Below are 12,212 nucleotides of genomic sequence, written 5' to 3' on the forward strand. Positions count from 1 at the left end.
GTCTAAGACTGGTACTGTAAATCACCACTTTAATAGATGAACAGAGAAAAGACACTGCTTGTGTACAGCACATCTACATGGCAACCAGCCATTCCTTGTGCGCTTCCATAGTTACATGCCACATATGAAGAAAACTGACTGTCTCTCTTTCTTTCTTTCTCTCTCACACACACACACACTAAACAGCACTGGTTTCAGTCGGTTTCAAAGACTCACTTTGAGTTATTAATCAATTTTCTTTATTCAAATCAGTGGTCAGGCAGTACGCTACAAACAAAACAAAAACAAAAGAGCAGAAAACAAACAAAAACAAACAAAATGACTACAATACCCAGACTTGGCACTTGAAGAATGCGTGTGAATGAAATCAAAGGAGTCGTCACATAGTTTATTCCATGTGAGGAGAGTCTGAATGTGTTCAAACCCAAAGCCAAACACAGAAACATCACTGATCCAGCTTCCAAACAGCTGTCACGAGTACAAACACTAAAAATTATTATCATTACCAATACCATCATCATTATGTTGTTCATATTACAAATAGGCAGTAAACCGTTACATCATGGCTGCCTTCGGTCTGGGAATGAAGCGTCTGACCCATAAACACCCATCGGGCGTCAGCGAGACCCTTCGTTCCCAGACTATTAGATGCAGTGAAGAACGCAAAACATGAACGCAAAACGATAAGAAAAAAAGTAGAGAATGTGAACAATCGTGAGGTTCCTCCGGGGATCGAAACACGATTGAGACTCGTTAGAACACTAAATAAATGAGTTGATGAAAAGGATGCAGGGTTATTGCAGTAGAATATGCGACACAAGGTTATGCACATGTGTGAAACATGCATGAGCTGCCACTAAACACACTGCTGCTGCTGCTCGCCGGGTTTTACGGGGAGGCATTGTGACATTATTTTCTTGACAATTACACACATTCACCTCCCAAACTCATTAACATAATGTACACAAACATTTTACTTCCAGATGTTTTGTAATTCCCATTATTCTACAAGATGGTGATTCTTATTATATCCTCATTACTGTCATTTTTACTGTATTACAGTTCAAATAGCGTAAAAATTATTTTTACATTTAGATCAGCATAAAAGACAATACAAAAAAACCAATAACTTTTATGCTACAAACAAAATTGCATTACGGTAATGACAAATTTTTTGCATTACAGAAATGAAAATGTTTCGTTTTTTGCATTACGGTAATGAAAATGTTTCTTTTTTTGCATTACAGTAATGAAAATGTTTCTTTTTTTGCATTACAGTAATGAAAATGTTTAGTTTTTTGCATTACAGTAATGAAAATGTTTCGTTTTTTTGCATTACGGTAATGAAAATGTTTCTTTTTTGCATTACAGTAATGAAAATGTTTCTTTTTTTGCATTACAGTAATGAAAATGTTTAGTTTTTTGCATTACAGTAATGAAAATGTTTCGTTTTTTTGCATTACGGTAATAAAAATGTTTCGTTTTTTGCATTACGGTAATAAAAATGTTTCGTTTTTTGCATTACGGTAATAAAAATGTTTCATTTTTTACATTATGGTAATACAAATTCAGATTTTTTTTGCATTATGGTAATGATATTTTCTTTTTAGCATTACAATAATGAGAACTTGGGGTCGGGAGGGATATGAAAATAATGGCACAATGCAAAAAATTCCTTCACGGGAACTATAACTTCTTATTTCTTTCAGTTGATTTTGGAGAGAAATGTGACCCTGAAACAGACATGTTTCATGAGATTCACCCAGCCAAATGCAGAAATGAGGTTCTAGATTGCAGCTCTAAATGTATGTTAAACATGAGGCAGAATATTATCACTTCCCTTTCAAATGGAGTCTGATATTGATACTATTGTTTATGAAGGTCCTTTAGACTGAAAAGAATAACTGATCCTGGAAGCGCAGGTGGAATGACATGAAAAGAGAGTCTATATTTAAAGATTTCCAAATGCAGATTTTCATTACTAAAATAAGGCAGACTGACGCTGCGTTTAAAGCGTCCTCAGCAATGATATTTGACAAGAACTCTCTTCAAATGTTCTTTTAAATGTTATTTGGAGAAGTTTTCTCTCGCTATTTTCAGGGCATCATCAGGTGAAGTGCACATCCAATAATGAAGCGCACAAACGCTGAGATTAAAGACAGAGATAGTAAGATAGGAAGTAGGCGTTTCAGCAAAAGCAATCTGCCTTCGTTTGAACATCTATGTGTTTGATACCATCGGCCACAATTCTTATATTCGTTATCATTTTTATTAGCAAATTGGCTGCAGCGATTTTTTTGTAATCCTCATTACAAAACTTTTTTTTGTAACAAAGAAACTTTTTCTTTTTAAAAATACATCTTTTTATTGTTTTGTCCGTTTACATACACAGCATCCTCCTGTTTCTTACTCTTTTTAGAGCGATATTCCTCTTCATTAGGGGCGATGTGAATTCATGAGACAGACAGGACTCAAAACAAACAGAAGGTCATGATATGGTGGATGCATTAGATTAGAGGATTCATTTTGGCAGCATAAACGGCTGATTTCGTGAGCAAAATAAACATTTCATTCTGCTCGTGTTGTGCAGCAGCGATACGAACCTTTACATTTGGAATGTCGTACAAACATTAAGCGCGTTTTTGGATTGCAAAAGGAAGTTCAAGTATTTGATCGTTGTTCTCAAGTATGTCCGTAAAAAACTGCCGGAAACCTTTGTGTTTACGCTGCCAAAATGCCACCCTGTGACTGGGAGTGTGAGTGCAAGTGTGTGATGTTTTGTGTGTGTGTGTGTGTGTGTGTGTGTGTGTGTGTGTGTGTGATTTATCTAACGGTGACGCCTAGCTTCTCCAGAACACGCATGCCTTTCTCCTGGTACTCCTCTCTGGTCAACCAGAAGTTGTCTTTGTCCTTCATGATGTCGGCCAGCACCGCTCCTCCTAAAAACACCATGTGTTTACGGCGTGGAGGATCCTCGATGCGGATCTTAAACTTCTACAGAAAGAGAAAAGATGACAGATTCAGTAAAACAGCAATGCTGTATATGTGCGAAATCATTACTAATAAAACTCAAAAGGGTTAGAAATTGTAAAAATTGCTCTAGATATTTATGATACAGAGTCAAAAATGCTCCGGTAATGATTCATCCATTTCAAAATGGCTAATATTTGACACACGATTATACTTTATTGTTATCGGTTTAGTGCATCTGCATTTACTTTCTCATGGTTAGGGGAAAAAAGTAAAAATGTCCCAAATTGGGATGCCTGTATTCTAGAGCAAGTCTGTATTAGATGTAAGTTGTTGTTGTGTTTTTGGTACCGAAAGCTTGTCGACGTCTCCCTTCAGCACTCTCTCGAGGTAAAGCTGCTTGAGCTCACGCTCCAGACGGGACGGCAGACCAGGATACATCGTAGAACCGCCCGACAAAACAATGTGTTTGTAAAACTCCGCCCTGGAATAAAGACAGAGTCAAATATGAGTGTGTGTATACACATGTACACAGAAAATATATATAATAACGATAATATTATAATTATAAAAAATCAATACAATTATTCAATATTATTACAATTCTTAAAAAAATTATAGAATTATACATTTTGTTTAGTATTTTAAAACTTATTTAAAATATTTTAAAAAATTACTTTTATTGTGATGTGTTGGTAAAACGTAGCCTGAGACAAAAAAAATTATTAAAATAAAATAATATTTGACAATATACATATAAAAGATAAATATATAATATGTAATACATAAAATGTTATATTATATCCTACATAAATATATAATACATTGTAACAGATAAAGATATTATAATAATAATAATAATAATAATAATAAATGACCTAACAATGACAATATTATAATTATTATTAACATTATTAATTATTACAATTCTAAAAAAGTATATTATATAATTACATATTTTATGTTTATTATTTTAAAACTTATACTAACAATTTATTATCTTTAAAAAAAAAAAAAGAAATTACATGATGTGTTGATAAACGTAGCCTACGATTTTTTAAAATAAAAATAAGATAATATTTGAACAAATATTATATAATTATATATATATATATATATATATATATATATATATATATGTAACATACATTATATTATATAATATATAATACATTGTAACAGATAGACAAATATAATAAAACATTAATATATACTAACAATGACAATATTAGAAAATATTATTAACATTATTTAACATTATTATAACTATACAATTATACACTAATTATATATTTTATGTGTACTACTTTAAAAGTAAGCCTATTTAATTTTTTTAAGTTGTTTTCTTATTTTTTTTATATATTACATGATGTGAGTTATCAGATAACAGACACAGATAAAGATATAACAGGTAATATATATTACGTTATATCATATGCTATACTATAAGGAATAGTGAGTGTGAAATCGGTGTATCTGAAGAGACCTGGTGTCGATGTCGGCTGCCTGGATGGTGTTGAAGAGCAGTTCGGCTACACCCACTCCCTCCACGTTAATGAGGTGAGGCTGGAACAGAGCTTCAGGAGCCTCGAAACGCTCGCCGCCCACTTTAATCAGCCTCCCGTCCGGCAGCTGCAAACACAGAGAGAAGACACTGGTGATGAGAGTTCACTCGACACGCTGCTGCTGCCCTCTAGTGGCAACCACTGCCAAAACAAGGCATCTCAGAAGCCGGCATTACTGTTCCAGTCTACCAGTGCTCACTAGATTATGGAACAGAGCGCATGTATTCATATGTACCGTGTAAGACTCCACCAGCACGGTGGTCTCCAGCGCAAGCTTCTGCTCCTGCTCGATGTTATAGCCCACGTAACACAGCTTCTCCTTCATCATCCTCACCGTCTCGAAGTCCGCGGAGTGGTTGAAGGCGTAACCCCTCAACAGCAGCAGCTGGAGACACACCGAGAGCGTTACATTCAGTCTGGACATTTCCCTGTGGAATCCACCTATTTATAGTTGACTACAGTGTTGCTATAGGTAACTGAAAACAGAACTATTAAAAACAAAATGTGCGAAAAATTTATTTATATTTTATATATATGTTAAGAACACAAACAAGGTGATTACAATACACACTAGACTGACATGTTGAGCGGACTCGTTAACTTTCTCTGATAGAAGCAGCTTATTGACATGGTAATATTCACACTAAATGTATTTGGACTGGATTGAGAGAGAGAGAGTGAGTGAGTGAGTGAGTGAGTGAGTGAGTGAGTGAGTGTGTGTGTGTGTGTGAGAGAGTGAGTGAGTGAGTGAGTGAGTGAGTGAGTGTGTGTGTGTGAGAGTGAGAGAGTGAGAGAGTGAGTGAGTGAGTGAGTGAGAGAGAGAGAGAGAGAGAGAGAGAGAGAGAGAGAGGGGTACCTTGATGAGGTAGCGTGTGATGTCTCTTCCAGCGATGTCCAGACGGCGAGTGAGATGAGGAAGAGAAAAGCCTTCGTACACTGGACAGATGTGAGTGACACCGTCACCAGAGTCCACCACTACACCCGTCAGCAGACCTGCAGAGGACATTCATTCACAAATATCAACCTGAGCTGCTGAAGTTTCATTTTTCATTATACTTTATATATTTTATATTATTTATATTTACTATTTTTATATATATTATACATTTAATATTTATATATTGTATTTAATATCTATTATATTTATTACTTTATATTTATTTTATATATTATATCATTTTTATTTGTATTGTATTTATTTTATTTACTTTTAATTTTATTTTTTAAATATATTGTAGATTTATTATTCAATTATTTACATTTATATATTGAATTTAATATATTTACTATATATATTACTATATATAACTTTTTATTTTTTATTATTATTTAGTATTATATACCTTATATATTTACTATTTATTATATATTCATGCATTTATTATGTTTATTGCGGTTTACTGTTTATGTTTATATATATATATATATATATATATATATATATATATATATATATATATATATATATATATATATATATATATATATATATATATATATATATATATATATATAACATTTACATGTATTATTTATTTATATTTATATGTTGTATTTAATATTTATGATATTTATAACTTTATTTTATAATTATTTATACATTTATAAATCATATTTAACATCTATTATATTTATTACTCGTGTTATATTTAATATTTATTACTTTTTATATTATATACATTCAATATTTATTACTTATTTATATATTATATATTTAATATTTATTATATAATTCTAGATTATATTTAATATTTATTTATTTTATTTTTTAAATATTTAATTCTAACCATTACAACCAACATGAAATCAAAAATGGCTCCATTAACTAACTTACTGTCTTTTTCTGTCTCTATAATGCACATTTCATCAGTGCATGTTGTCCTAAAGAATCAAACGTTTGGTAATCATCACCAGTTCTTGCCTCTGGTTAAAGCCCATTGGCAGGTTCAGTACCTTGAGCGTAGAGCGTGAGCACGGCCTGGATGGCGATATAAACCCCTGAGAACTGATAGGTCTCAAACATCACCTACAGGGCGGGAAAAGAGGGTTACAAATAAATCACATCAACACAAACCTCGGTGAGGTCCATCAGAGGTATAGTACAACGCAACACACCTCGATGATCTTCTCTCGGTTCTTGGTGGGGTTCATGGGCGGCTCCGTGAGCAGGATCTTGCAGTTCCGCGAGTCGATGTTGAGCTTCTCGGGGCCGAAGGTGTAGTCCCACAGGTGCTTCATATCGTCCCAGTTCCTCACGATCCCGTTCTCCATGGGGTAGTTCACCTCCAGCATGGAGCGCAGCTCGCTCGCCTCGTCGCCCACCATTAGGTCCTACAGGTCACAGAGGAGAGGTCAAAGGTCAGCAGGCTCAGTGCCACGTTATCTTTCACTTCGAGCTGAACGGGAGCCGTCCATGTTGAAAGATGAATTAAGAGTTAGATGGGAAAATAAACTAGCAATTTCATTCCATCAATGTATTTTATGAAATTCACTCACGAGTTGACTAATGAAACTCTTCTGACAGCAAAAACATTAAAAGCACTGCAATCCAGTCATTAAAAGTGAGTAAACGTCTGCAACTAGAGAGAAAGTTGTTGAATGAACCAGGGTTGCCCTCGGTGTTGTTGTCGTAAATTAATATTTGCCTTGAACATGATATTTGAACCCTGTATATCCTCTTAAGACACAGCACACTCGTGTCATTCAGCACAGAGCAGTGCATTCTGGGTAATGTCAAACATCGCTCACATACAAGCAAGATCATTTCATCTGGGTTAGTGAGAGAAGAACTGTTCGTTAGTTTTGATCAAACCGCTGAGAGAGAGTCAAACTCACAGCCATACACACACTTACCATCCGTCTACAATCCTACAGGAACACAGGACAGAAAGAGAGAACAGGAGAGGAACTGATGTAAACTGATGCAGGATCAGCGCTCTTATCGCACTCACGCTTCAAATAAGAGCCACAACATGCCTTATATTCAAAATTCATAATAATAATTAAAAAAAAACCTGTATATTCAGGGCATTCATTGCAGTGTTATTTTAGCATAATTTATAGTTTTTTGTTAATGTGATATCTATATATATATATGTGTGTGTGTGTGTGTGTGTGTGTGTTAATAACATTGTGTTTAAATCTAAACAATACTCAGGAGATTGTAGGATCGTGGGAAACAAACCCAAACACGTTAACATTGACAGACAATAAACAGAAAGAACTCCAGGCTTAAATACACAGGGAACAGAAACTGGTGTGTGGAAACTAATGAACAACCAGGGAAACTAACTAGGAACTCAAGCAAACAGGAACAAAACAGAGTGAAAAAAAAAAAAAAAAACTGAACATACAAATAATGTTACATGAATAAAAGGTCAACTTAACTACATGACATGCTGTCTTATTTGCCCAGGAATATACATGTTTCATATTAAAAGAAGAGGGTAGAGAATTAAGGAATTTAGGAACCGGATTTTTCATAATAGTGTAAAAAAATAAATTAAATAAAAATACTACTTTTAGAAAAAAGCATTAAAAAAAAACAAAAAAAAACCCTGTTCCTCTATGATTGAGCTAAATAAAAATAGTGTAAAAAAAACTAAGACATATATCAACTTATAATGTAGTGTGGTATAAAAAATAATATGTATTAGAAATAACACTATCACTTATCTCATAAATCATAATGTGTTTGTAGCTAAAAAAGGGTCCAGGACCAGGACTAAGCGTTGGTGATATGCCTGAAACTCTCTCTTTCGACAATAATAAATACATCTTAATATTTCTGGATTTGCTCTGAAAGAGTATTATTAATATTTTCAATCAGAGAAACCCATAAAGCCCCTCTCACAGCTCATGTGGGCTCCAGCCCTACTGAAAAACACTCAGCAGGAACTTCAGCTCAAGCAGGAAGTTACACAAGTAGTGGTTTCTTACTAAATAACACCATGGGGTGTTTCTTTGAAATCTGCAGAATGACAATTTCCAAACTAAAGTCTAGTTAGGCAGCATCTAAAAGCTTCATAAATGTGCACCTGACACGTAGGCTGTTCCAGAAGGTCTTACGATACCGATTCACAATAGCCATGTTTCCATCCAAACTTAAAGCGAATTTAAATTATACGCAAAATTGGAAAAATCACACAAAACATTTGCGAATAAAACAGCGTTTCCATCCAGTGATCTGAAGAGAACAAAATCTAAATTCATGATAAACTGGCGCTACATATCACTAAGAAAAACGGAAGTGGATGCAGAAGGAGAAGCGCCACTGTAAATAATCATTTTTACTTTACAGTTATGCCATCCCATCGCGCAGTCAAGTCTTTTTTGATGCGCATCGAGGAATTTATTTGGTAAATGTGTTTCTATTGTAGTTTATGCGCATGTTTTCTTATCGGATAAAAAAAATTGAGCATACATTTTTTATGCACATCTCGGCGTTTCCAGCGTTTTTTTATGCGATATGCATACACTACTGTGCAAAAGTCTTACTAAAGACAGACTAAATCCAGAAGAACAGCGGGAACGTCTCCGAGACGCTTGAAGAAACCTTCCTGCAGAGCTACAGCACTGTGAAAAGTACTGGCACTTGTGTTAAAATGCTGTAAAGTGAGAATGCTTTCAAAAATAAAATCACAAATTGAATTTATTTATGATTTAACTTCTATTAACTAATTCAAATCAATATATGGTGTAACGACCCTTTGCGTTTAAAACGGCTTTTGTCCAGGTACACTTGCGCATAGTTTTTCAGGGAGCTTTGCAGGAAGGTTTCTTCAAGCATCTTGGAGACGTTCCCGCAGTTCTTCTGGATTTAGTCTGTCTCAGTTTCTTCTGTTTCTTCATGTAATCACAGACGGACTCGATGATGGAGAGATCAGCTCATACCGGCTGCTGTCAGACTCCTTGTGCATACACAAATCTCACTGGATTATTACAATTAATGGCAAAAAGAATGTTTGGAAATGTAAACTGATATTTCCTACTGACACACTACAGCAAAAGATATGAATAACTGACTTAAAACCTTTTTTTTGGGGGGGGGGGGGGGGGGGGGATATTAACATGCCTAAGACTTTTGCACAGTACTGTAAAAATAGGTGGACGGAAACATAGCTAAACACAGCTCTAACTTACCTCAACACATGCGCCTGGAAGTTTCTAGAATGCCTAGTAGGAGCTTGACGAGCTGGTTCAGGAGGTTATTTGGGGTGGGAGCTGAACTCTGCAGGAGAGTGGCCCTCCAGGAGAAGGATTGGACACCCCTGCTTAAGTTACTTTATTGTCGCTTAGTGTGTGTTCACACTTGGTGTGTTTGGTTGGATTAAAGCGAACTCTGGTGTTCTGGAAGTTCAGTCGCAAAAAATATGTAATAAAAGCCGAACCAATCAGGTTGTGAACGTATTCCTATACCTTTAGGTTCGGTGTTAAAATGCCAATGTAAACGCTAAGCGGACAAAACATTTTTTGGGGGGGGTCCGGACCAAATGAACCAACGAACCAAACTACAAGTGTGAACACCCTTAAGCCCGGGGACACACCAGGCCGTTGGGCCGTTTTTGAGCGTCGCCTGGTGTTTTTCCGGTGTGTTCCGCACCGTTGGTTCTAGTCGGACGCTGTCGGGTTTTTTGGGGTCGATTCAGCATGTAGAAAACGTCACAGATAGAAGGCTGTTCGTCATCATACCCGAGTCACACCCTATCATGGTGTCAGAGTAGGGAGAGATTTAAGGTGCCGTTTAATGGGGAAACTTTACCTTGATCTCGATGTTTCCCACTTTGGCAGTGGAGCGGATGATCGGTCTCCCCACCAGAGCTGGAAAAATGTGCTCCGGGAAATTAGAGCCGGCATATCCGCACTTCACAAACTGAAAGACAGACAGACAGGGAGTTACACCATTACAAATGTCACCAATTTGAAGGAAAAAAGGGGGGAAACTATTAAAACTAAGTGATAAATTAAAGCTAAATAAAAATATAAAAAAGACCATAACAAAATTACTCAAATAAAATTAAATTGAAAATGTTCAAAATAATAATAATAATACAGACCGAAAGAAAGACTGCTAGTCATTAAAAAAATCAGAAACAAAGCAAAAGATCAAGATGCTTCTAGACATTTATCAGAAACATTAGTGCGCATTTCATGACAAACAACAAAATTAGGCGTTTCACCTGTTAAAAAGACATATGCCATAGTAAACGCATTGAAAATGCGACACATCTAACCTAAAGTTCAGCTGAGAAAGTCTCACATTATTGAGTTTTTCTCCTTTTGTCCCAGGGTAATGTTTATATTTTGTATGTACTACTATGGTAATACCATGTCTTTAGGACATGCACTACAGTAATGGCGTGTTTTGTGAACATTTACCACTAAATATGAACATGTATTATGGTAATATCATGTCTTTTGGACCATTACCATAAAAATATGTTGTTGTGGACATTTAATATCTCGACAGGTAATACAGGATATGCACCATAATATAATTTGAAGTAACTTTGTGTATCATTTGACTATCATAGCATTATCATTTGTTGTCGGACAGACAGAATGATGATGATGGAATGTGTCTCTATGGTTTGTCTCGAATGTCACTTCCTCCCTCGGCCAGATGTGAGATTACAAACTCGGAAGTGAGTTAGAGATCATCTATATCTTTGCTTTTACAGACACAGATACTCGAGCATCATTGATATAAATGTGCATAGACATGTCATTTATTCAATAATGCATGCTCACACTGCGACCTCATTAAAATATAAATCAAAATACCTGTAAACGTCAATCAGGCCAATAAATACACACAGCTCCTTCGAAACATCCACATGCAAAACCATTTATAATCTATCGTGATCTATGATTGTTGAACATCTGATCAGTGTCATTTCCACATTTAAGGTCGTGTGTAAATCACAGATAACCACAGTGTAAAATAAGGTGCTAGTATCAGTTCACTTCCTGTTCCGCTGCATCTTTCTCCTGCAAGCCGTCATTTAAACACACACAAGCGCAAAATATAACATCCTTCAGACCGGACAGAGCCGTATGAGGTCCGCTCTCACACTCACCCCGGTCCCGTTGTCACACACCACCACTTTTCTGCCTTGACTGTCCATGTTTCTACAGACTCTGTGAATCCGCCCTGATCTCAGCGCTGCTGCCGCTGTCTTCGGCCAGCCGGAAGTCACTCAGCGCCCCGCCCGTCACACCCCTTCAAAATATAAGTCCGCCACGACGCTTCAAAACAAAAGCCGTTGTATGGCTACAAAATAAAAGCTTTTAACCATTTTTAAATAAAAGTTACTTTAAACAGCACATATCTTGTGTCAACCTCTTTCACAGGTGAATTTTATTTAAAAACCCAGATTATTTTGCAATTCAGCAACTAAAATATCTATTACAAAATGTCCTTAAAGTCCCCCTGTGGTGAAAATCAAGCTTTTAATGTTGTTTATATGTCTATGTGGTGTTTTTAATATGCTTTAAGACCAACGTGTAAATTCATAAGTCGACACCATTGCTGCGTGTTTCTGTTCTTAAAACTGCAGTGAATCAAAGAAAGTCTCAAAAACGCAGTTTGAAATCGCTGGTGTTTCTGACGTCACAAACTACCTTGTAACCAATCAAGTCAACCTGGCGTGAGTGAGTGGAGGCGGGGCTAATTTG

The 12,212-nt window shown here is 35.7% G+C and overlaps 1 protein-coding gene and 1 long non-coding RNA gene across 2 annotated transcripts; one reads left to right on the forward strand and one right to left on the reverse strand.

Moving 5' to 3' along the window:
* Positions 1 to 1,991, forward strand: LOC307146968. The gene is made up of 2 exons (XR_013819194.1): positions 1 to 1,340; positions 1,434 to 1,991. It is a non-coding gene; the product is annotated as an uncharacterized lncRNA (long non-coding RNA).
* Positions 1,992 to 2,546: 555 nt separating this feature from the next.
* actr2a (actin related protein 2a) lies at positions 2,547 to 11,732 on the reverse strand. The gene is made up of 9 exons (XM_079851357.1): positions 11,615 to 11,732; positions 10,297 to 10,407; positions 6,651 to 6,866; positions 6,489 to 6,561; positions 5,392 to 5,528; positions 4,771 to 4,920; positions 4,457 to 4,602; positions 3,322 to 3,454; positions 2,547 to 2,994 (listed from the first exon to the last, which is right to left on the reverse strand). Exons 1-9 carry the CDS (start codon positions 11,660 to 11,662, stop codon positions 2,824 to 2,826), a joined length of 1,185 nt encoding a protein of 394 aa, XP_079707483.1. The 5' UTR covers positions 11,663 to 11,732; the 3' UTR covers positions 2,547 to 2,823.
* Between the last annotated feature and the right edge of the window lie 480 nt (positions 11,733 to 12,212).

The sequence above is a fragment of the Squalius cephalus genome, assembly GCF_949319135.1.
Source record: "Squalius cephalus genome assembly, chromosome: 2".
In the NCBI taxonomy this organism is placed as follows: Eukaryota; Metazoa; Chordata; class Actinopteri; order Cypriniformes; family Leuciscidae; genus Squalius; species Squalius cephalus.